The 26,215-nt window shown below is 41.3% G+C and overlaps 2 protein-coding genes and 2 long non-coding RNA genes across 5 annotated transcripts; 3 read left to right on the top strand and 1 right to left on the bottom strand.

Moving 5' to 3' along the window:
- The first annotated feature begins 3,049 nt into the window (after positions 1-3,049).
- On the top strand, positions 3,050-7,333 carry LOC114155199 (uncharacterized). The gene is made up of 2 exons (XM_028034986.1): positions 3,050-4,297; positions 4,618-7,333. Exon 2 carries the CDS (start codon positions 5,324-5,326, stop codon positions 6,362-6,364), a length of 1,041 nt encoding a protein of 346 aa, XP_027890787.1. The 5' UTR covers positions 3,050-4,297; positions 4,618-5,323; the 3' UTR covers positions 6,365-7,333.
- A 4,623-nt stretch (positions 7,334-11,956) lies between these two features.
- On the top strand, positions 11,957-16,174 carry LOC114155201 (uncharacterized). Of its 2 annotated transcripts, XR_003597690.1 has the most exons (8): positions 11,957-12,403; positions 12,702-12,784; positions 12,916-12,968; positions 13,545-13,587; positions 13,723-13,796; positions 14,018-14,119; positions 14,234-15,314; positions 16,060-16,174. XR_003597690.1 is itself a non-coding variant. In XM_028034990.1 (7 exons), the coding sequence occupies exons 1-7, from the start codon at positions 12,220-12,222 to the stop codon at positions 14,478-14,480; spliced, it is 786 nt and encodes a 261-aa protein (XP_027890791.1). In that variant the 5' UTR covers positions 11,957-12,219; the 3' UTR covers positions 14,481-15,786. The 2 variants fall into 2 exon arrangements, 1 of the variants encoding a protein (XP_027890791.1); XM_028034990.1 differs by lacking the exon at positions 16,060-16,174 and having other exon boundaries at positions 14,234-15,786.
- Positions 16,175-16,755: 581 nt separating this feature from the next.
- On the top strand, positions 16,756-18,423 carry LOC114155212 (uncharacterized). The gene is made up of 2 exons (XR_003597696.1): positions 16,756-16,854; positions 16,988-18,423. It is a non-coding gene; the product is annotated as an uncharacterized LOC114155212 (long non-coding RNA).
- A 4,159-nt stretch (positions 18,424-22,582) lies between these two features.
- On the bottom strand, positions 22,583-23,683 carry LOC114155209 (uncharacterized). Its single transcript, XR_003597692.1, has 2 exons — positions 23,032-23,683; positions 22,583-22,958 (listed from the first exon to the last, which is right to left on the bottom strand). It is a non-coding gene; the product is annotated as an uncharacterized LOC114155209 (long non-coding RNA).
- Positions 23,684-26,215: the final 2,532 nt, after the last annotated feature.

Here is a 26,215-nt window from a genome sequence, read left to right as displayed (position 1 = left end):
CTAATGTGAACCTCCTATGTCCCTTGCCTGCAAGACCTTTTCTCTGAAACGTTTACGTTGTTCAATCTGTTTCTAAATAAGGCACTGATCATCTCTGCTCTCCTGTTAGTTCCCCTTTTTCCCCTTAACCTTTCACCTACCATCTACCTCCAACATATCAGTGATGTTTAATTGCAGTTACACCTTTTTACACCATTTCAAGTTCAATGTCAAAATCACATTTATAACTTCTTTAGCTTCTCTGATTTAGCATTCATTTGTAATTTTATAACCATACTCATAATCACGCTTATTATTATGTGAGTTATTACATATGTTTTCTGAAAAGAAACCAAGAATAATCCATGATTCTAATTATTTGATACCAAAGTTACAGTTACTTGTTTTTCTTGTAAGTGTTCCCACAAATGTAAGTGTAAGTATTATTATAAGTAAATCAATATTAATATAAGTATTTTACTTTGAATCTTATCAAATTACTCAAAATGTTTAGATTTCATTCTTTAAAACTTTCATGCTTTAAAATAAGAAATAGTCTCAGCTATTTTTATAAATCTGCAGGCTGGAAACTTACTTCCTCTTTTTCCAGGAAACCTGCTTTTTCTGTTTCATGACTCTCTCTGACTGACTATGATTTCTTATGATTAGATAGAAAAAAGTAGAATTAAAGCAAAGTTTGCATGAGACAAAAACAACACACACAACCAGATTTATTTTATTGACACTTAAGTCTACCGTTGGGCCTTGATGTCACTTGAGTGATTCATTTTAAAGATAACTTTATTTATTATTACTGTTAAACTAAAATCTCCAGCATGGGGAAGTGGGATGAGCTCGGATTTTCTTGACACCCCCTCCACGAGGTCAGACCTTTCACATGCTGGGAGTCCATCACACTCCTGCAGTTTGCCGTCCTCATCCCCTGGAAAGAGAAGAGGTTCGTCTGGGCTGTGAAGATGCAGATTCTTCATCCTCAGTTGTCACAGAGGGCTCAGTGTAGTCATCAAAACTCCACTTCTCTTGACACATGTCACCGTCTCTGGGTGTTTCCCAGTGGTGGAGAAAGTACTCAAAAAAAATGCACTTAAGTAAAAGTACAAATACACAGACAAAAATGTACTCTAGTAAAAGTAAAAGTACAACATTAAAATATTTACTTGAGTAAAAGTAAAAAAAGTACTGGCTTTTGTAAATACTTAAGTATTAAAGTAAAAGTACTTACTGAATGCATTACCTAATCGCTAATACAATATCATTAAGTGTACCTATCGTATTTAATTTTACTACATCAGTGATGTGCCATTTTAACAAACAATGCCACAGATAAAGCATGATGTTATTGTGTTTACTCTCTATAACATAGTTTAGACTTAGATTTGTGATTCTATGCATCATAATTTCAGGGATGGAAACATCTTGTCTCCTGTCCTAATATAGCATGAACTTCACTTTTTTGCCACTAGAGGCATTTATTTTGAAAGAAATCCAACAGAAAGAGGATGAAAAGAATGTGGATGGGGGAGGACATGCAACCAAGGAGCCATGTAGCAGTGTTGTAGTCAAGACCGCCTAACCCGAGACCAAATCAAGACCAAGACCAGCACTCCGCGCTACATGACACAATAAAATGAAGTGTACCTATCAAAATTGCTTCTCAAATTGATCTGAAAAATCCACATTCCCATAAAAACACCTAGATATTAAATACTTAGAGCTGAAATAAATTTAACCAGTATCATTCTCAATTCAAATTCTTCATTCTGCTTTGCTTCCATCTCTCTGCCACAATCCGCAGAAGTCTCCTGCCAAAAGATAACGCCCTGGGCGGTTGCCCATGTCAGAAACCACAATTGTCTGCACCATTAAACATAGCAATTAAGGCAATGCATTAACGGTAAACAATGCTCAACTATGAACACTGTCCAAGGCGCAACAAGCAAGAAGTAACCACGCTGAAGGAGCACCATGAGTGTTCACCCTGTCTGCCACCATGACAGGTGATGAAAACAATCAAAGAGCAATGAACATGCTCTGCGTTCTTACGTTCTTGTTTTATTCCCCAATTAAATAAATCTATATATATTTCAATTAAATATTAATAGCGACTGAAAGTGTATGCAGAGCATCACAAGAACAAAAAACGGCTCTCAGTGAGGCTTCAGTCCTATAGAACCTAGTAAAGATTCGTCCAGAAGAATTGGATCGTTCATGACTGTTATATCACTATATAGCAGACTTTGGTCACAGCTTGTCCCATATATGCGACACCTCATTCAACACCTCCGCACAATAATGGACCTTACCAGAGGGGACGCTTTTCATTGGCTGATGCCCATTCTACGTGGTCACGTGCGTAGCCATCTCACAAACACATGTTTCCTGTTAGCTAAGTACAGCATAATGGCAGAACTGATACAACTTCTACACCCTGAAGCCTGTCTGCTACACAGTCTTACGTTAGCTAAACAGATCAATATGCAATGTGTCTGTATCTGACATACACTAAAGATTTTATTTTAGCAGAAAAGGCTTTGGATTAAACTGTTACTCGTGTTAGCCACTCTAGCACCAAGTACAGCTAGTCAATCAACCATCGCTGTGTTCAGGGAAGTGTTGATTAATAATCGAGAAATAAATATCAAGCCTGGAAACTTGATATTGTAACGGACTGAATGTTATGTTTTTAACGTAATCTTTGCTCGTCTTGCGGGGCGTAGGCAATTGCCACGGTAACAGGTGTGCTTAAACTACAAAGAGAGAGAGAGGTAAAAAGGTACGAGTGGTTTTGAGTTGATCACCTGTTCGGGTTATTTTACCTTTGCTGTGGCGCATTACAGCCGCTGTAGCTTCTAAACGTTGGACTAATTACCTCATTCCTTTGTGAGTTTACGTCATTCAAACATCAAATTACGGTGGCCCTGAGGTGCAAAGCACAACAATATTAACGAAGCACAATTACAAATTCAAAAACACAACATTAACGAAAACACAACAACATTAACGAAAACACAATGACATTGACGAAAACACAAAGACATTAACAAAACACAACGACATTAACGAAAACACAACGGAAAAGGTATGTCCCAGTGGGAGACCTAAGAAATCGCTGATTGGACTACAGCTCGTTTTACTTTTGAACCGGAAGTTACTCTGGTGTGCTTCGTTTTAATGAGAAGCGGGAATACGGTCACGTCGCAATGTTTTGCCCAAACTGCGGGAAAGAGCTGGTTGAGCCGTCATCAAACTTCTGCAGCAATTGTGGCAAGAGGCTTCAACTTCAGGAAATATTTATGGAAGATACTCCACAATGTTCAAGTAAGTTAATAAGCATAAAGAAATATTTATGTTTCTTATGGATGTAGCAACTTGCTAACGTTAGTGGTCTCCAGACCGTGTCCACTGTCATTTAGTTGTTCATTGTAAATGCAGTTAAAAGTACACAAACTCGATATAATACAGCAGCATGGTATTAGCCATATATAGAAAAAGCCCATCTAGGGACAAGTGCTGCGATGACGTAAACATGAGACTGCTGTTTTGTTCAGTTTGTCCATGTCGCTGTATGTCTGTCCCTACCAAATAAACCAATTAAATTAAATTAAAAATAGTAAGGTCCGTTACAGCCTTAGGCACTGCTTAAGGCTGTGGTCCGTTAAGGTCCGTTACAGCCTTAAGTAATTTGGCTGTAACGTAATACATATCATCTGTTTGCATGAATGTGATGTGCAACATTTTTTCTTTACTTTACTTCTAGCACAACAGCCTGTTCCATCCTGCCCTGCACCAGCCCTCAGCACCTTCCTTGAATACAGAAAAAAGAAAAATGAGGAGCGACAAAAGTATTCTCTTGGGAAAAAGGGGTTACAGCAAAAGGAAAAAAAGAAAGTTCGGGTAGGTCCGGTTTTGTTCCGACCAAAAACAAGCAGCTTTTAAGTACCATAATAGACTTGCTTAAAGAAAGTTCCAGGTAGCAAAACTATACAGAATAATTGTTTAACAGTGTAGTGGTATAGAAATATACATATTCCTATACAAATAGTTTCCAGGTGTGACGCTCCGGTTGGGTAAAGTGGGCGGGGTATATAAGCGGCCGCTGTGCCCAGTCAGACATGTGTCTTCCTCATCATTCACTGTGTGGCCCGCGTCTCTTGGGTTCCGGCGGAAGAAAAGGCAACATATCGCCAGTGTGGTGCATGCTGCTTTGATTCCCTGGTGGTGAAACGCTATTGTGCTGCTCTCCTCTGCTTCCTCGTTCAGCGAGTGTGTGTGTGCGCGTTTTTGCCTGGATTGACAGGTCTCCCCATATTCGAACCATTGCTGCTCTTTTGGATCCCGGATTTTGCACGTCATCAGTCAAACTCGGACTGTGGTGGCGCCTATACGCCTTAATTGAAGCGGTGTTTGGGGTGTGGCATCGGCGCGCCGAGCTCGCTTCCTGCAGTGGCGTGACCAGAGCCACACCGGATCTTAATATTCAACTTGGATTTTCTATTTGTTTCTTTATTTAGTTTCCAGCCCTTTGGTTCCTTTAGATAATTGTTTATTTATTTGGGCTGATATTGTTGTATTAAGTTTAAGGTTGTTGTATTTGGTTAACTGTTTTTCTGTTTGCAGTTGCTGAGGCCCGGTGGCGGTGCTGGTGTGGTGACGGTGTCTCCCTCTTTTGTGTGCCGTGATTCCTGAGTTTGGGTTGTCTCACTGCGTCTGGTGCTTTTACGGGTTTTTTTTGTTTGCTGTGTTTGGTGGATGCCGTCCCTATAGTGGCCCCTTCTGCCGGTGACCTCAGCTACTATAGTTTTTTTTTCTGTTTTTCCTTAGTTTTTTTGTTGTAAAGAACTGGTTTTAAAAAGAGTTTTAAAAGAATTTAATAAATAGCTTTTTGTGTATTTGCAATTGCCTCAGATGTTTTAATTCATGCATAACTGAACCTGTGTGCTTTAAAAAAAAGAGAGGTAATATTCTCTGGGTGAAATTCCCAGGGTGGCGCTGTGGAGCAACTTAAATTGGGTCTAGAAATTTAAATTGCCCAATATTCTTGATTTTAACCTAGTCTCGCCACATTTTTGGCGCTGTGAGCAGGACTGTGCTTTTTATGAACATCTGAGACAAGTATTTGTTTGGGGTTTTTAATATTTGTGTTGTGTGTGTGGATTTTTTTTTTTTCTTTCTCCCTTCTTTTTTGTGTAGATTGGCCAATCCGGCAACAGAGCAGCAGTGGTTCCGTGCAGATCTTCAAAGTGGTGGGTGAGGTGTTAACAGTTAACCTTAGGTTGTAGTTTTGCACTGTAGTAATCACAGGAAACAGAATAAGCTTGTGATTATGGAAGAAGAAATTCAGGAACTTAAAAAGCTGGTAGCAAGCTTAAGAGCCGACAATGAGCAGTTGCGACAAGGACAGGCTAGCTTAAGTGCTCAGCCGTCCACTTCTTCAGCTTTGCCTAATGCCCCTCCTACGCCTAGTCTCCCTGTAGCAGAGAGACTGATTTTTGTCCCTAGAGATAGGAAATGTCCCATCTTCAGAGGGAGGACAGGCATAGGTTTGAGTGAGTGGATGGAGGAAGCGAAGGTGTGTATGAGAGCACGACATCTGTCTGTGGTTGACCAAGCGTTTTTCCTATTTGATCACTTGGAGGGAGAGGCTAGAAATGAAATAAAGTATCGCTCTAGTGCAGAGAGAGAGGACCCTGCTAGAATATTTGAGATCCTACAGGAATTGTATGGTTGTTCAGAGTCATATGTTGCTCTTCAAGAGGCCTTCTTTTCTAGAAGACAACAAGAGGGAGAGAGTCTTCAGGAGTTCTCCCTTACATTAATGGGCCTTATGGAGAGGGTAAAGCAGCGTGCACCTGCTGGTATGCTGAATTCTGAGACGTTGCTAAGAGATCAGTTTGTCGAACAGGTGTTAGACAGTTCCCTGCGTCATGAGCTGAAGCAGCTGGTACGCATGAGGCCGGACAGCACTTTGCTTGAGGTTAGGGCTGCAGCAATCCAGTGGGAACGCGAAGGGGTACCTCATAGTGGGAGGAGCCGTAGCCAGTCGGTTCCCTCAGTTTATGGTGTCCAGTATGGGGTTCGTGGTGGTCCTCAGGTAGCTTCTTTAACATCAACGGAAATGAGCCAGATAAGAGAAATGCTAAAGCGTCAGCAAGAGCAGCTCCAGCAGCTTAGTGAGAGCATTTCTCAGTTGCAGAATTTCCGCCGTCCTAACCAGCCACGCTTTACTGGTCCAGTGATCTGTAGGCGGTGTAACCAGCCTGGTCATTTTGCACGAGAGTGTGATGGGGTGCGTGCCCCCCATCGAACCCAATGCCAGTCAGATTCAGCTGCTCAGTCCCGTTCTGCTTCCATGGCGGAAAACTAGTTCCCACCGGACTGCAGAGCCACAGTTTGGGTGGGGATGTTACTGGCTCACTAGCCACTATTGGAAGTTTGGGTGCTTCTAAGTTGATTTCAGTTTGCCCTCATGCGGATGTAGTTATGGGTGGAGTGACAGTCACATGTTTGGTGGATACTGGTTCGATGGTGTCCACGGTTTCTGAAAGTTTTTTCCGTCAGCATATGGAGTCTTGGGGTTCGGAGCGCCTCCAGTCGTGTCATTGGTTGGAGCTTAGAGCTGCCAATGGTCTTAAGATTCCTTATATTGGCTATTTGGAACTGGATGTATACCTCTGTGGCAAATTGATCCCCCACTGCGGTGTTTTGGTTGTGCAGGACCCTTGTGGAGAGGTCCCAGCCAAAGTCCCAGGTGTTTTGGGGATGAATGTGATCAGGAAGTGTTATCAAGAACTGTTTGGGCTGCATGGTGTAGCTTGGTCTTCTGTGTCTGGTGTTTCTGAGGCCCCTCAGTCAGTCATGCAGGCACTGCAGCAGTGCCAGTTTGCCGACTCGCGAGAGTCTCGGAGTGGTCCCGGAAGGGTTAAGGTCAGGGGTAAAAAGGGCTGTCGGATTCCTGGTGGAGTCATGAAAATTGTGGCTGCCACATGTTCTGATGTGTATGCAGGCTCTACTGTTTTGTTTGAACCTTTAGAGTCCGGATTGCCTTCTGGTTTGCTTGCTTCCCCTGCCTTGGTTCAGGTAATCAAGGGTACAGCTTATGTGCCCATTATTAATGTTGGTACGACAGAGGTGGTGGTATACCCTCGCACTGTTGTTGGCACCTTAAATGTTGTCAATGTTGTTAGTCTCCCTGCAGGAATTACTGAAGTCCCAGCAAAGGTAGCTACGATGGTGTGCCAGACGGCTTCAGTTAATGTGCAACAGCAGGTGGAGGACTTGGATTTGTCCTCCTTGTCCGTGGAAGGACAAGGTCAGGTGAGGTCATTGCTCAATCAGTATATGACAGTTTTCTCATCTCACGATGGCAACCTGGGCTGTACTAATGCGATAGCTCATGACATTCCTCTGATTGACGATGTCCCAGTTAAACAACGCTATCGGCGCATTCCCCCTTCTGATTATGAGGTGGTGAAGGACCATATCAATCAGTTACTTGCTTCACAGATCATTAGAGAAAGTAGCAGCCCATATGCATCTCCCATCGTCTTAGTTAGAAAGAAAGATGGGAGTATTCGTATGTGTGTTGACTATAGAAGACTAAATGGCAAGACCCGAAAAGATTCTTTCCCCCTTCCACGAATAGAAGAATCGTTGGATGCTTTGTCTGGCGCATGTTGGTTTTCCACCCTTGATCTTGCTAGCGGATATAATCAGGTTCCAGTTGTGGAGGCAGACCGTCCAAAAACTGCCTTTTGTACCCCCTTTGGGCTGTTTGAATGGAACCGAATGCCTTTTGGGCTCTGTAATGCGCCTAGTACATTCCAACGGCTAATGCAGCGGATTTTTGGGGACCAACAGTACCAGTCTGTCTTGTTGTATCTTGATGACATTGTTGTCTTCTCTTCAAGTGTGGATCAACATCTGGAACGCTTGAAAGTGGTGCTGGGCCGACTTCAACAACAGGGGCTTAAAGCAAAGCTCAGTAAATGTTCCTTCTTTCAAAAAGAGGTACGTTATTTAGGACGTGATCTCTGGTGAGGGGGTTGCTACAGATCCTAGTAAAACTGAAGTTGTAGCCAATTGGCTAACTCCTACTAAAGCCTCAGAACTTCGGTCGTTCCTTGGCTTTGCCAGTTATTACCGTCGTTTTGTGGAAGGTTTTGCAAAATTGGCAGCTCCATTGCATAAAGCGGTGGCTCAGTGTGGTGGTACCGGCAAGAAACCTGACCATGGACTTGCTGCATGTTGGACTGATGAATGTCAAAAGAGCTTTGAAGTCTTGAAGGCTAAGCTAACAACAACACCAGTGTTAGCCTATGCAGATTTCACTCAACCATTTATCTTGGAGGTTGATGCCAGCCATGGTGGCCTGGGAGCAGTCCTCTCTCAAATGCAGGCAGGCAAGGTGAGACCGATTGCTTATGCTAGTCGAAGCTTGAGACCCACTGAGCGGAACATGGCAAATTATAGCTCCATGAAGCTTGAGTTCTTGGCCCTCAAGTGGGCCATGACCGACAAGTTTAGAGAGTATCTATTGGGGAATAAATGTATTGTATACACTGATAACAACCCTCTCAGCCATTTGTCCACTGCTAAATTGGCTGCCACTGAACAGAGGTGGGCTGCTCAGCTAGCCTCTTTTGATTTTGAGATCAAGTATCGGTCAGGGCGGTGTAATACGAATGCTGATGCACTTTCCCGTCAGCATCCACCTGATCCGCCAGATGTGAAAGCCATGCTTCCAGGTACAGCTATGCCTAAAGCATTACAGGAAGCTTTGGGACTTGAAAAGGTTGAGGCAACCCAAGCAGTTGTTGCAGTTTTGCCACAGCATACTACAGCTGAACTTTGTGCTTTGCAGCAGACTGATCCTTTTTTACAGGACTTATTGGTGTTTTGGAGGAAAGGACAGCATCCTAGTCGAGAGGAGCGAGCCCAGCTGTCCCCATCCACCTTGGTTCTGCTCCGGCAGTGGGACCGGTTTGTCGAGAGAGATGGCGTTCTCTATCGAAAGATATTTAGATCAGATGGTGGTGATGCTGTGTTCCAGTTGGTGTTGCCAAGTGTGCTAATTAAGGATGTTCTGACTCAAGTCCATGAAGAACATGGTCACCAGGGAGTGGAGCGAACTTTGGCGCTCTTGCGGTCCCAGTGTTACTGGCCTCATATGGCCTCTGATGTGGCTCAATGGTGCCAGACTTGTGAGAGGTGCCAAGTGGCAAAGGATGTTCACCCTAAAGCTTATGGCTACATGGGACATTTACTAGCATCACGTCCTAATGAAATTCTGGCCATTGATTATACCACCTTAGAGCCCACCCAGAATGGCTTGGAAAATGTTTTGGTCTTGACAGATGTTTTTAGTAAATATACTGTTGCTGTCCCTACACGGGATCAGCGAGCGGCCACTGTGGCTAAGGTCTTGGTGTCTGAATGGTTTTATAAGTTTGGCGTTCCTGCTCGGTTGCATTCTGACCAGGGTCGTAACTTTGAGAGCTTGCTTATCCAGCAGCTGTGTAACTTGTATGGCATTGTAAAATCACGCACCACTCCTTACCATCCGGAAGGAAATGGCCAATGTGAGCGCTTCAATCGGACGCTGCACAATCTGTTAAGGACACTGCCTGTGTCCCGAAAAAGGGATTGGCATGCCTGTTTGCCCCAGGTTCTTTATTGTTATAATACAACTCCACACCAATCTACTGGAGAGTCACCATTTCTTTTAATGTTTGGTCAGGAACCTAGATTGCCCCTGGATTTCCTGTTGGGTAGAGTTGAGAGTCCAGTTGGTGGGTCTATCCATGAGTGGGTTCAAGAGCATCAAGCTCGATTGCAGGTAGCCTTTGATGGGGCTAGAGAGCACCTGAAACATGCTGCAGATCGCCGAAGGCAGGCTCATGATACCCAGGTGAAACATCTGCCATTAAAGGAAGGGCAACTTGTGTTTTTGCGTGACTTTACTGCTAGGGGGCCTCATAAGACAAGAGACCGATGGAGCTCTGTGAAGTACAAGGTATTGAGGGCACCAAAGGGGGGTGGCTCTGTTTACACCATTGTGCCTCTGGATGACCAAACTAAAGTGAGACAGGTGCACCGTACCATGTTAAAATCTGTGGTTGGTGTTGTTCCTCCTGATCACACTCCTCCCCATAACTTGCCTCCCGTAGAAAAGGGACTGACTGAGGATAATGGCCCCTTTGATTATGATCTGTTTGTTTGTGAACAGCAACCCCTAGTGCAGGGGTGTCCAAAGTCGGTCCTGGAGGGCCGCCATCCTGTGTGTTTTAGTTCTCTCCCTGGTTTAACGCACCTGGATCCAATGATGGCTCATTAGAGGCCTTAGGAGAACATTGACAAGCTGAGAAGGTTGTTACTACAACCAGGGAGAGAACAAAAACATGCAGGATGCCGGCCCTTGAGGACCGACTTTGGACACGCCTGCCCTAGTGGTTGCTTCTGCCTTACCTCCTAGTAGGTTGCTGCCTCAAACTCCATCTCAGGAACCTGGACCACCTTCTGCACCCACCGAACCCTCTACATCTTTGGCTGGTCCATCTGTCAGCTGTGCTGACCCAGTGGCCCTACGTCGCTCCAACCGTCCAACTGCTGGTCGACATACTAATGTGAACCATCTCCCACGGCCAGCAGGAGACATTCATCCTGGGGGCGCGTCTGCATCTTTGTCAACTGTATCAGCTTTGTTTAGACCTTGGAACTGATAACATTGGTTTTGAATCAGCCATCGTCGGGTCGACGATGCAAGAAGGGGGGGTAGAATGTAGTGGTATAGAAATATACATATTCCTATACAAATAGTTTCCAGGTGTGACGCTCCGGTTGGGTAAAGTGGGCGGGGTATATAAGCGGCCGCTGTGCCCAGTCAGACATGTGTCTTCCTCATCATTCACTGTGTGGCCCGCGTCTCTTGGGTTCCAGCGGAAGAAAAGGCAACATATCGCCAGTGTGGTGCATGCTGCTTTGATTCCCTGGTGGTGAAACGCTATTGTGCTGCTCTCCTCTGCTTCCTCGTTCAGCGAGTGTGTGTGTGCGTTTTTGCCTGGATTGACAGGTCTCCCCATATTCGAACCGTTGCTGCTCTTTTGGATCCCGGATTTTGCACGTCATCAGTCAAACTCGGACTGTGGTGGCGCCTATACGCCTTAATTGAAGCGGTGTTTGGGGTGTGGCATCGGCGCGCCGAGCTCGCTTCCTGCAGTGGCGTGACCAGAGCCACACCGGATCTTAATATTCAACTTGGATTTTCTATTTGTTTCTTTATTTAGTTTCCAGCCCTTTGGTTCCTTTAGATAATTGTTTATTTATTTGGGCTGATATTGTTGTATTAAGTTTAAGGTTGTTGTATTTGGTTAACTGTTTTTCTGTTTGCAGTTGCTGAGGCCCGGTGGCGGTGCTGGTGTGGTGACGGTGTCTCCCTCTTTTGTGTGCCGTGATTCCTGAGTTTGGGTTGTCTCACTGCGTCTGGTGCTTTTACGGGTTTTTTTTGTTTGCTGTGTTTGGTGGATGCCGTCCCTATAGTGGCCCCTTCTGCCGGTGACCTCAGCTACTATAGTTTTTTTTCTGTTTTTCCTTAGTTTTTTTGTTGTAAAGAACTGGTTTTAAAAAGAGTTTTAAAAGAATTTAATAAATAGCTTTTTGTGTATTTGCAATTGCCTCAGATGTTTTAATTCATGCATAACTGAACCTGTGTGCTTTAAAAAAAAGAGAGGTAATATTCTCTGGGTGAAATTCCCAGGGTGGCGCTGTGGAGCAACTTAAATTGGGTCTAGAAATTTAAATTGCCCAATATTCTTGATTTTAACCTAGTCTCGCCACAACAGTAACAGCAAACTGTCAATTAATGATAAGTCAAAACAGTAAATCATCTACTGATTAATTATTGCATAATAATTTTCCAATCATTGTTCTGTTTGCATCAGTTCAAAAGTAAAAGCTTGAAAATGACTAATAGTTAATGGATCTATTTGGATATTATTGTAACATAATACAGGAGGAATTAAAAACAAAAAGAAAAAAACAGAGTATTCTCTAAAACAAAACATTGCTCAGTCTTCCGCATAATCTTTTTTTTGTTTTCAGATAAATATTGGCTTGACGACCATTCACAAGGATGGTCTGAAGCCACAGCGTGGAAAAACCATTTTCCTTGCAACAGATCCAGATGTCTCTGCCACACCTCTGCTCAGTCTTGCTGCTAAAAAAATGAAGGACTTCAACAAAGATATAAAAGATGGACCTTTCCTCCTTCTGTACCCAGATGGGACAGAGGTTATTAATATCCCTGGGACACAAACACCGTTCACTCTTAAAGCTTATAAGGCTGAAATTGGCAAGTCATACCAAAGGATCTCTCTTTTCCTCTGCTTGAAAAGGGACTTTGAAGAAGGTAAGCTCAGCTGTTTGTGTGTATTGTTTGGCACATTGCACTAACTTCAATAAATGTACATTTTAAAACTGTGCAATTAAGCATTGGTGGCATGAACCAATCAAGTAAAAAGTATACATAGATTGGCTCCTAAATGTAAACTTACTTCCTGGAAACTTGATAGCTAGACACTCAGTTATTAGTTTTTACCAGTGCTGTGTTTATGCTTCCAGATACAATGTAATATAGTTGACCGAACACGGTACTATCACTTAGTAGTTAAATTGGCTTGTTTTGTCTTTTTTTCCTTGTTTATCAGTTGGAAAATTGTCAGACTCGTCCGATTCCGACCCAGAGGTTGTTATTAGAAAAAACTCAGAGTTTGATCATGCTGATACACTGGTAAGTACAACTTAAAATGTATTTGGTCTTTTGTTTTTATTTGGTTGAGTGACCACAACAAGAGCATTTTACCTAAGCTTCATAGGACTATGCCGATGTTTTTATGTGAAATTGTGTTTCATTTTCTTCAGCCATGGGAACCTATGGATGAAAGCAGTCCTTTGCAAAAGGTGGCAGAAACAGAGTAAGTTATATTTTAGGTACATGCCATAGCATGGTGTGTGTATGTGTATCAAAAGTATTATAGCCTTCAGTGAATTTTCATACAGTATGTACTGGTGACATGTTGAATGTGGATATTTTTAAATTATGTGGTTATGGGAACATGTCCTGGGAAGTATTTGTATTTTTTTCAAGATGTTTGTTTTTAAATATTGAATATACTGGTGTGGAAATAATTATTACACTACCCTTGCTTTCTTCAATGTCTTATACATTTTACAAGTATACAGTTGTTTAGATAAATATAACAAAAAGGTTCACAAGAGTTTCAGTAAATAACTTGTCAAATAGTTTTGCATGTTTTTTGCGATAATGAGTAAAATCACTTTGCTTCTATAAAGATGGCATTGTACTGCCAAAACTGCTTTTAGGCATTCCATGTTTTAAGTTATGTCTGTTTTAGTCAGATGACGGACAGAGGAGTTACAGTGCAATAAAATGATTGAGACAGTGAAGAAAACTGGGTGATCCCATAATTTATACTTTGACAGCTTATGCTCAAAATACCCATTAATATGTTCTTTCATTGTCCTCTAAGGAATGGTGTTGGGGATCTTGTACTTGCAAATGAAGTACAACAGGTACAAACTTTTTATTATCTCACACAACAATCCACAGATTTTTATCTCAAACCTTTAAGTAAAATATTTAAATATTAAAATAACTGCAGGTTAGTCAATCATTAAGTTTTACTCTTGTCTTTTCTCTGTTTTCAGGTTATGGACTTGGATAACAATGGCAACAATCCAGGCACCAGTCAATGTCTCACTGTCCAGAGCTCCTGTTACAGGTGTGTAGGGGCTTCTGTCATAAAAAAGAAGTGTGTTTGTAGTGTCATCATGACAAAGTAATACTGATACATCTATTGTAAATTTATGTACTTTGGATGTTGTATATGTAATTTCTGACATAAATTGAATGTTTTGTGAAGAAAAGTTGGAAGTACACCTTTATGCTTTTTTTTTTTTTTTTTTTTACCTCATCTATATTGTGCATGTTTTTTCTCCACAGAGACTACACCACTCTCTTTGAGTCCATTGTTATTGATGATGATGATGAGATTGAATATTTTACAGAAGACAAAAAGCAGGACCTGCCCCCAGAAGAACATTTGTTAGTAATTTTAATATTTTGTATTAAATTAATCTGCATCCTGGTCCTGAACGTAATTACATAATGCTAAGTGTGATCAATCAACTGTTTTAAAATAAGTTTATTTTTTTCTAGACAAACGTGCAGCCACATGATATTATTGCAGAACTGGCCAAGAATATTGACCACAAGAAAGTCAGCCGGTTCAACATATGTCGTACTGATGTGCGGGATGGAGCTGTTCGGGGCTTTCAGAGGAGCACATACTCCGACAAGAATGACATGTTCATCAAATTTAACGATGATGCTGGCTGTTTGGAGGAAGGGTTGGACACAGGTGGCCCGAGGCGTGAGTTTCTCACACTTCTTATGGCCATTCTGAGAAATTGTCCTATCTTTGATGGACCCCCAGAAGCTCGTTACGTTGAGTGCAATTCGAGAGGTGAGTCATTTTTGGGTTAGTGAACCTAACTAACCTTAGTTAGTGAAGTGGTAGTACTTCTAAAATAAAAATTTGCAGAAACATGTGCTTATGTGTCTGTCATAAGCAGATCTAAGATTTAATTACCCACAGTAATAATTTGCTCTGTACAACAGCTGCCAGGGAAGATGAGTATTTTTTAGCAGGAAAGATGATTGCTGTATCGATTGAACATGGGGGACCGGCACCACATTTTCTCTCAAAGAACCTGGTCAACTACATGATAGGGAATCCAAGTTTCAGCGCCACTGTTGAAGATGTTCAAGATGAGGAGATAGGGAAAGTTCTAAAGCAGGTAGGAAATGACCTAGGTTTAGGAAATAGATTTATTGTATGCCAACTGGAGATTATTTTCACGTTCAGATTAAGATTAGGAAATTATTATAACAAAATAGTAATTTCGTTTTCTCAAAGCTTGACAAATCTTTTTGTTTTGAAAGGCCTGATTTCAGCCTATCTCAAGAAATGTGAAATCACAAATGCACAAAATGTTTATGCTATTTTTGTATTCATAACGAAGAAGTTGTCAAATTGATAGTTCTGTACTTCTTCTTATAATAAACTGCTTGTTTTATAGGTCCTGGAAGCTGAATCAGACGAATCTCTGCTAAATATAATTTTTCAAAACAGCGGGATGTTCCAAACTGCTGGTTGCTTCAGAAGTGTGAAGAAAACTTCTGTAGAGGAGTATCTCAGATGGTACATCCTTGACAGAAACCACAGTGCCATTCAACGGTAATTACTAAACAGTGAGCTATTAATATTATATTATGTTATAAAGATTTTAAAACTATTCTAAAGTTCGATGCTCAATACTCAAGATCAATGACATATTTCCAGTTGTTCACACCTGCCACTGATATCATGATGTTGTAATTTACTATGAAAAACTAATTGGGTATAAAAAATTGTGATCAAATTATAGATATGAAATTACTTGATCAGATATCAAGTTTAACAAGCTTCTTTCCTTAATTGATTTTGTTTTTTATCTTTGGTTGGTAACATCTTTGTGTGTCCTTCTGAAAAAATATGTGAAATGTTGTAATATATTGAGCAATACTTTCCAAATTCTGAGTTTCACCACTTTTATCATCCATTCAGAATTTTATGTACAATAGGTATAATCTTCTTTTGTCATCATAAATATATATATATTTTTAATCATTGTCAGATTAATCATAGGTATGGCACATGAATCATTTTTCAATGTGATTTCTAAAAATATACTGTTGCATGACACAATTTTGTTTTTTTTGCACAGTGAAAACATTTTTTTTTTAAAGTTTGAAATGATAAATTTTTACTTTTAATGATGATTTTTGAGCACTGTGTAAGGTTAGCTTTACTTTGTATATTTAATTTTCTTTTCTTTTTAGACATATTGTACTACAATGTGGTTCACATTTACACAGGACTTAGAATACTTCATATCTATGCTATGAATAAAGTGCAGTGCGTATGTTTTTATCCTTAACAGATTCAAAGATGGACAGGCAAGTCTGGGGTTTTTCGCTGCACTGCAACAGCATTCCAGTGTCCTGTCCCCAGTCCTATGTTTCTCTGCCAAGGCCCTGACTGCTTCAGACTTGGAGACTGTTGGGTAAATTATATTTTTAGTATTATCAAATATTTGTTGTATTATGTAGCCTTGTAGTTACATTTAGATAATGTTTCTGTGTGTTCATTAATTCTGATTTTTTCCTAATCCCTCCTTGGAAGAGGGAGGTGACAGATATTCTCAGCAGGACTCCCTGTTTAATGGAAGTGTTAGTTGTTCCAAGCTGAGTTTTACAACCCTGGAGGAAACTCTGCTTTGTTCTTTGTGATACAAAGCCGTTGCTTTGAAGCTATACAACGTGTCCTATTCGACGCTGTGCTTGGAGCAAGAAGGATTTAGATTGTAGATACCATGTGTTTAGTTTAGTGATTGTCTTGTAGCACTGCAACTAAAATGCTTTGACCCCACCCCCTAGAGTTGCAGCGCCCCGTGTGGCAGGGTTCCTAAAATCAATAAAACAGAGGAGCGGGAGATGTGTTTTTCAGAGCGGTAGGAGATTTGTAACTGAAAGCACATCTCTGTCCGTTCTCCTCGCGAGAAACAAAGAATCTAACTCTCTTGTCTTTCCTGTGTTTGTTTAAATTGTCTCTAATAGGTATTTAGACCTGACAGAGACCATGTTCAAACCAGATCTCAGCCCAGTAGGAACCAATAGGCGGCAAAAGGAGGGCAAAACAATCGTCTTCTGGGCAGATTATTTGCTTGATTGCGAAGGTTAGTAAGGACGGATTGTGTTTTATTCTAAAATTGTTTTTTCCTCTTTGTTTTATTAGGAGGAAAGCATACATAAAAATAAATCATTTGTGCAATGCATTATCTATTAACTACATTGTTTTTAATTTTTCAGAGAAAAACACTGCTGTATGTCTAGAGGAAGTCCTGATGTTTGCTACAGGTCTGACAGCGATTCCACCAGCAGGCATGATGCCATCCCCACATCTTGAGTTTTTGAGTGATTCACCCTTTCCTGTTGCAAACACCTGTGCAAATACACTGAAACTGCCACTTTTGGAATCTTACGCTGCTTTTAGGGCTAACATGGACTTTGGAATACAAAATGCTCCGGGATTCGGATGCTACTGAAACTGAAAGAAGAGATTTCTTGGCAGTCTTGTTCTAATGCTGTTGGCATTCAGCTAATTTTGTAATGGTTGCTCCATGGGTCCATGTTGTTCTCCATTTCTGGGTGGCAAAGCCTTGCCATAATTTCTGAAAAGATTAGATAATATGATGTCCTTTTCAAATGATAGCTTTGAAAGGGACATCAGCTCATGAAGTCAACAATCCGTTAGGGCAAATTCTGTATTTTTTTTTTAGAGTGGTGTATGTCTGGTTTAGGCTCACAGTCCGGGCATTTCTAATATGTCCATAATATAGTTTTTTTGTATCATCTTTAAAGGGGATACACTCGGCTTTCATTTAAGCCAAGTTTTGAATCTGACCAACTCAGGTCACCAGAGCTTGTTAAAACAAAATAATATGAATCCTATTCGCCTAACCAAGAAACATTGTTTGTAATCCAATGGTATCCAGGGATACAAGAGTTGACAACTGAAATACTCAGACTAAGAAATCCTGAAATGTACCAAATCTATACTACCATGCAGTCATGTTTTTATGTGGTTATTATGGATTACATAATGGTAGGCTAATCTAAAAAACAGTATATGGTATACATTTCCAGATTTCTTAGTCTGAGTATTTCAGTTGTCAACTCTTGTGTCCCTGATGTCCCTGGATACCACTGGACTAAAAACAATGTTTCTTGGTAAGGCAAAAAGAGTTTGTGTTATTTCTGTTTAACAAGCTGTGGTGACCTTTGAGTTGGTCAGATTCGAAGCTTGGCTTAAATGAAAGCCGAGTGTATTCCCTTTTAAAATGATACAAAATTTTATATTGTAGAGCTTTGACAAATGCCCGTATCGTGAGCCTAAACCAGACATACACCAGTCTCAAATAACAGAATTTGCCCAAAGGGATTGTTGACTTCATGAGCTGATAACTATGAATAAACTGCCACTTTAGAAGGGCTATCCTTCTAAAGTGGCAGTTTATTCATAGTTATCAGCATGATTTTATATGATTTTCATATGATTTTGCTATCATATGAAAATATCTAAAAATAGATAATATTTTATGTTATATGTTCTTACCATAACAATGAGTTTTCATTTGAGTAAAATGAACAGGACACAAAATATATATATAAAAAAAATGTATTCAGGTTGTTTGTGTCTACAGCCTTGCTATGTGTTTGAGGAATAAATACAGTTCCATAGCTGACTCCCAGTTTTGTGACTGCTGTTGTCCATGTTGTTGCATGACTTGCTGTAGGTATTCCTCGATGTCTTTATCACCACACAACTCTGTCACCTGACTTGCTTCCGGGAAAACATCCAGATCACTGTCCTCAACAGGAAATCCACAATCTCTTGAACCATATCTGCAAAGTCAGAATATAATTAGTAATAGAATTGTGACAGATATTTTATATATTTAGTACAAGTACTTTATCATGCTGGAACGCTACTCTGTGACCCAGTTTCCAGAGGAAAGGGATCATGCTCTGCTTCAGTATTTCACAGTACATATTCGGGTTCAGAAATGTAACTCCCCAACACCTGCTACACTCCTGCAGCCCGAGACCATGGCATTCCCACCACCATGCTTGACTGTAGGCATCACACACTTCTCTTTGTACTCCTCACCTGACAGCTGCCACACATGCTGGAGACCATCTGAACCAAACAAATTAATTTTGGTCTCATCGGACCATAAGACCTGGTTCCAATAATCCATGTCCTTTGTTGATATGTCTTCAGCAAACTGTTTGCGGGCTGTCTTGTGTACAGACTTAAGAAGAGGCTTCCTCCTGGGGTGACAGCCATGCAGACTAATTTGATGTAGTGTGCGGCGTTTGGTGAGTACTCTTAGGGACCTCTTAGGGGTGTACTCACTTTTGTTGCTGGTGGTTTAGACATCAATGCCTTTACATAGTTATTTTGTGGGAAGAATAAATTTACACTGTTATATAAGCTGTAATCAGACTACTTTTCATTGTGTCAAAGTGTCATTTTGTTGGTGTCATCCCATATACTTGAATACCTGCAGAAATGTGAGGGGTGTACTTACTTTTGATACACTATACATTAACAGCTATAGGTTACTTGTACATAGATAATAGATGTTCTAACTTGTGCTAACAGCACTTCTGCATTATTATGTAATGTCAAGCATTATTTCTATTTGTGAAGATGTCAATTACCTGTGAGGCTAGAGATAGAGTTCGTTTGGAATCCCCCCAGGACATGATGCAAGTCTGCTTGGCCGGATCCTGTGGTTATTCCAGAGATTTTTGCATTCATCCAGGTCTTTCTGCAGAACTCTGGTGAAGCAGAATCTGAGCAAGCACTGGTGCTCAACACTTCCGTTGAAGTTTCCGGAGTCTCTTAAATCTCCAAACAAGTCCATCCAAAACTGACACCTGAGGATACATTGAATTAGAAACGGTTCTGTTCTTTTTCATATTAAAATGATTAAAAGATTGTCTGTCTTTCTCCATGTCCATAACATTGAAAGCATGCTCTAAATCAGGCGTGTCCAAAGTCGGTCCTCAAGGGCCGGCATCCTGCATGTTTTTGTTCTCTCCCTGGTTGTAGTAACAACCTTCTCAGCTTGTCAATGTTCTCCTAAGGCCTCTAATGAGCCATCATTGGATCCAGGTGCGTTAAACCAGGGAGAGAACTAAAACACACAGGATGGCGGCCCTCCAGGACCGACTTTGGACACCCCTGCTCTAAATCTATGTCAAACTGAATATCGCATCCTAATTTTCCACGTACAAACTAAAAATTTGTATAGCATCTGTAACCAAACAATGAAAAATTCTAATTTGGAAACAAAATATTTGCTAAAGCCTTATGAAAAAAAATGTTTGAAACTAATTCAATATGGCATGTTAACTGGCAAAACGGCAGCTATGTGACTGCCAACTCCATAGGCACTTCCTATGGAGTTGCCATGACAACAATAAACAAACCACAAGCTTAGAAGTAGCTTTCACCTCATCCCTTATTTATAAACAGTAAAAGTATGTAACGTCTATTACTCCATAATGATTTTTGAGTACTCTACCCACCTGTGTGTAATACTAAAATTAATATCACAAACATGTATTGTAGTACTTACTGCAGAACCTGCAAAATTTGCTTAACTAACATAGAGCTTACGTGACTGTATGTTACTAAAGTCACCAGAACCTTGTTTTTCACACGAAGAGTTTGGACCTACTTTACAAATCCTTTTTAAACTCAGACTGTATGCTTCCACGGATTTCAGACCGTGATCAGCTTTCGCTGTACTTGACATCTGAAAAACACAGATATGTACCCACCTTCCTCTTCTGAAAAAAGACCACCATGACTCGATGCGTTTTTTCCCTGTGGATGATCCGTAACTGTGGCTTGATGACCCAGCATAATAATCCGTATGCGCATGGCGGAGGGTACACTGTATTGCTGCCACAGTCCTGTTCTCTGTGCCGAGGTCTGTTCGTAGTCTCATTGGTATCACTCCAAGACTCTTGACACAGTTTATATAATGCTGGGCAATGACAGAAGGATTGTTGTTTGTTGCCCCACAAACAAGCCACATCATTCTTCTCGAAAATCCATCAATGCATCCTGAGATGGCCAAGCCGAATGGCTTCAGTTTGTCGTAGCCGTCTACATGCCATATGTAATTGGGCCCCATAGAGTGATAGGTGCGCCTTGTAAATCTCCTGCGAGTCCTCAGAGCGATGCCTTGAGGGTTCAGCTGCCTCAGCAGTCTCATTACAACATCACGTTTGACACACAGGTTGTGTTTTTGTTTGAGAACTTGCCACATGGTCTGATAGCCAAATAATTGCCCTGGCCCTCTCAGCTCGGCCGTAATGGCACGCCTCACTTCCCGAAGTGGAGAGTAGTTGCCTCTTCTATGTAGCCCCGCTTCTTTTAAATAAGTCTTTAGTGAACGCATACTAACTGACTCTTTGTGGTTGGTCCGAAGCATGTCCAGTATCACCTCATATGTATGTCCTGAGTCAAAAGACTCTCGAATAGCAGTAGTAAGGTTTGGATCACCGAGAACATTCATGTTATTAAAAAACAGGTTGTAGCCAGAATAACTTCCGGTTCAAAAGTTAAACGAGCTGTAGTCCAATCAGCGATTTCTTAGGTCTCCCACTGGGACATACCTTTCCGTTGTGTTTTCGTTAATGTCGTTGTGTTTTTGTTAATGTCGTGTTTTCATTAATGTTGTTGTGTTTTTGAATTTGTAATTGTGCTTTGTTAATGTTGTTGTGCTTTGCACCTCAGGGCCACCGTATCAAATAGAACAAATATATTTCATACACAACAAATGGGTTCTACCCTGGTAATTATGTGAAATTAAATTAATTATATCCCAACTTCAGAAGATTTGCCTTTACCTTTACAGAGCTCTTCCTCCTATCAGTCTGTAGCTTCTCATATTTCAGTCATCAAACCAAATTTCAGATCTATCATAACTGACTGACACCTGCTGGCCTCAGGTTTGCAACCAGCTTGTGACTGAGAAACCAGTAACCTCCTCCCAGATGATATGAACTTGTTAGTTCCTCTGTCCATTTTAGTAGCTGATATATTGTGAAAATCCAGTAGAAATGATGCACTAATCGAGTCATGTTTACATAGAAACAACCCGCTGCGAGGCTTTGTTTGTGAGACTTGCGGTCACGTGGGTCGGTTGTGGGCGGAGCTTGGTAAGGTCCATTCAGCGCATGAGTGACAACTTTTTTTCATTGCAGATGCAACAGCGTCTCTGTACAGCTAGCTTTGCTAACATCACATCCACATAACTTACCTTTCGTTAAGCCTCCTTTACAAGTGACGCTAAACGTTGGACGAAGTCCTCACCGTCTGTGAAAGCGAAGCGCTGCTGATTTTACATGTTGTGGTATTCTACTACTGACGATTAGACGGACATCTTCTCCCGCTCAGAGAAAACCACTGCACATGTCTCGGAGCTCCGCTTGCGAGTGAAAAGAGGAGGCGGTGGGTAACAGACACATGTAATTAGTAAGTCACGTTATTGCTTTGATTTTACAGCACCTTGTTAAGTCCCTGAACGTAACATTTTAACGGAAAAAAAGCGCAATGCGAGTAACGTGACGGTTTTGTAGAAATGTAGTGTAGTAGAAAGATATTTACTGTAAAATGCAGTGGAGTAAAAGTCAAAAGTATCCATGTGTAACAGGGTTCTGCTTCACTCCACTGTACCAGGCCGGCCCAAGTAACCCCTGGACTCTGTGTTGCGTAGTTTTTTAACTAAGACAAGGAGTTTCTGGGTGATCACGCAGTTTATGTCATGTTTTGGTTTACTCGATTAACCCACATGCGCAGAACACACTAGAGAGACCACAGTAAGTTCAATGATTTATTATAAACACGGTGCAAAATGTGAAAAACATCCAGGATGTGACACTCGGGAGGGCGGAACCGGACCAATGGTCTTCCTGAAGAGGAACACAGAAGTGAGAACAGAGTGACGGGAGGGAAACGGAAGTTCAGCGGTTCGAGGCCTTACTTGCTGGTGGAAAAAGCGGAGCTGAGAGGGATAGGCAGCACGGTGGATCAGGGGTTGGAGCAGAGAGGACGGGCGACTGCGGCGTTGGAGGGCGGACAGGTGAGACAGGTTCTTCGGGAAACAAGGAGGACCAGGTCGTGTGGTCTCGATGATTCTTCCGGCCACTGGAAATCCAGACGGACAGAATGCCGGCAGTTCCGCGGCAACGAAACCTGAGGCAAGGCCACAAGAGCAGAATTTTAGAACAGAGCAGGTGGTCTGAGGTCAGCAATAAACTGGATCTACCATTTACGAGCTAACACTCTGGCACTAGAGTGTTGACATGTCCTCCTGAAATACTCCTCCCAACAAGGTAAGTGGCAGCAGGTGTGCCGGTAGGATCCGCCGACCACGCCCACTACGATGTTCCTGAACGCCCCCTGGTGGAGAAGGCCGCAGGAACCTCATCCAGTCCTCCGGAGATCCACAACAGTTTATTTCCTGAATGAGAACATATCGGGGTTCGAATTAGTGCAACGGCTCAGCTTCACTCAGCACACTACAACAGAGCATTCTGTTAGCTTATAACTTTGCACATGAAGTGTTTTATATTAACAAAACTAAAAATACAAAAATTGGTGCCAGGCACACATCTAGTAAATAGTCATTACACACTATCTGTCTAAGTTAATAAAAAATATGTTTTATGTGTTGCTAACACTTTTCTATACTGTGTGCTGAAGAATGCAACTCACCTTTCGTGCAGCTTTCTCAGACTGGCACTGAGTACATGGGCCAGCAACCTATAACCAGCCACACAGAGATGGGGGCGCTATTTCCCCATTGCACTGACCTAACCTAATCTAAACACTGTTACATTCCCCCCTGCTGAATGGGCTCTTTGCACCTGCCATGCTGATGTCACAACCGCATGCGCAAATGCGGCTCTCTTTTTTCTGCTTTGAGTTACCATGACAGCTAGAAAAGACAAAGTCTTATTTCAGACGCAAATAAAACAATACTATGAACATTGCTGTCTTCCTAATATAATGGGCTTTTAAGTTTTCATGGATTGCCAAGCGGTCTTGAATTAAGAAGACGTTGGCTTGTAAATATTCGTCGCTACCAGTTAAAGCTAATGCTGCACAGCAAATTTTGCAGCCTTCACTTTACTCCGGATCAACTTCTTCAGCCTAAAGAAGAAGGTAAAGTCTTTCCATGTTATTTCCATGGAATCACTTCTGTATTCAGCCTGAAAGAGCGAGTTTATGGGAACAAGAGAGCAGACCAGAGCCAGACAGCCGAACAATTGATCCGCCTGTACACACTGCTGTAAACACTGCCCTGCTTCACAAGAAGCATGCAAAACTAATAAAGCGAAGTAACACAGAGACCTTAAGGAACATGGCCATATTTTTCTAAAAGCAACAACAGTCAGCTGAACTAGAACTCCGACACCAGAGCTGCTCTACTGTTAAGCTATGGGCTTGTTGTTCCTCAGGCTTCAGAAGCAAAAAGCCTGAACCGTAAAATCCCCGTTACTTGGTCTCTGACACTAACGACAATAAACACACGTAATATACTTGAACACAAGGTAAAAACATTGTCCGTTAGAATGGATGAAAAATGTTTAGATACTTAAATAGCACATTTTTACAATAAAAATGTCTAGCATAAGCTAAAGCTAATGTTAGCCACAAAGTTTAAAGAAAGTAAAACTCACCTTCGTATCTGTGTATAACGAGGCGAACATCTTAAAACCTTTCTCCAGCTTACTTGTCGGGGCTTTGGATCGATGTACATCATTAGCTGTTACCTTGGACAAGCCCTGCAAACCCCCAGTGTAAAGTGCCTTTTTCAATAGATCGGAAACGATTGAGCCGCTTTTCCCCGAACGCGGAAGCTGAGGTGCAAAGAGCCACTTGCACCCCGAAATGTTGTTCACCATTAGCACATTGTCTTAATTGCTATGTTTAATGGTTGTTGAGAAAACGAGATATATTTGCTACCTGTTGCTCGTTGTTATCTCGTCCTCTATGGAGTGAAAATAGTCTCAAAATATCTGTGCGCGTGTAAAAGTATATGTGCATGTGTAAAAATATTTGTGTGTGTGTAATACTGGATTTGTAACTCGTGTAAGCATCTTTGTGTGTAGCTTTGGATCGTTGTGTCTGTGAGACATGATTTGTAAGCCTTAAAAATAAATTAAACCTTCTCTTACAACTACAAATGTTGAAAAAGTACGCACAGGTCACCTGGTACACACACACAAAACTGGATTTACACAAAGATCCGGTTACGAGTGCACGAGTATTTTTGAGACTCATTTCACGCTTCGGGAGCTCCCAGATTTGTGTGTAGATGGTGCGTTTAAATACTAGTAGAAAGCTGGGTCATCTGAGTTTTGCTCTGAATCTAGTGTTTTTATCCTTCTTAACCTGGGCTCTATCGAACCCTAGGGGTTCAATGACTCGGTCTCAAGGGTTCGGAGGAGCCTCTGCCGCGGAGGTAAAGACACACTTGTGTAAAGTCGTGATGACACGCCCAGCTTGGCCATCACTTGCTGCAGAGGATCATATTACATTGCTTGGCCAATCAGTGCTGCGGAAAATATAGTGAGCGCAGTATTCAACGGCTGTCGTAGTTGTACGTCGTGTGGTTTCTTTCTTAATATTTTAATCCATACTAAATATGTAGAGCAAAAACAGAAGAAAATGAACAGATTTTTCTGTGAAGATGACATGAGAGTAGCAAGGTAAGCCACGCCTATCTGAACTGGTCTCCCAAAAACAACAGCAGAAGTCACACTGATTCGCAGGTATGTAAATTTGGTCAATGCTTTATTCTGGCCCCCAAAAAAGTATTTTGTGGATTCAAAATGGCAAAAAACAAACTACATTTAAAATAATAAAAAAAATTAAGTTATTAAAAAAATTTTAAATTCTTCAAAAAATCCCATTTTTTTAAATTAGTATAATAGTAAAAAAAATATTTTTGGGGGCTTAAATTCTTTTATGGGGCTGAAATATTTTTTTGGGGGGAGGATAAAGTAATACCGTAATTTGTTGTGAGTTCATGCATTGTGTTGGTTTTGTTCTTTGAGCAAGGTGACGTTCATGCATGGCTCATTTTGTGCACCAGTAAAAAAAAAAAAAAAAAAACATATACCTATGTCTTAAATTTGAAAAACAAATATTTTACTTATCACTAAAGAAGGGTTCAGTGAATGCGCATATGAAACTGGTGGGTTCGGTACCTCTAAAAAGGTTAAGAACCACTGCTCTAAATGTTTCTCACTGTGGCCGAAGTGGCAAATACGTTAGTTCGGTGGAAAACGGAAACCCAAAAATATCCCAAAATTATTTATTCACATATTGTGCATTTTTGAGCGGTACAGGAGACTAAGTGGTCTGATAAACGACCACTGGATGGCGAAATGGTTCGCTGGCCGGAAAAATAGGCAGGCACATCAAGAAACAAAACTTCTTGA

The sequence above is a fragment of the Xiphophorus couchianus genome, chromosome 12, assembly GCF_001444195.1.
Source record: "Xiphophorus couchianus chromosome 12, X_couchianus-1.0, whole genome shotgun sequence".
In the NCBI taxonomy this organism is placed as follows: Eukaryota; Metazoa; Chordata; class Actinopteri; order Cyprinodontiformes; family Poeciliidae; genus Xiphophorus; species Xiphophorus couchianus.
This window is presented reverse-complemented; position numbering and strand designations above follow the sequence as displayed.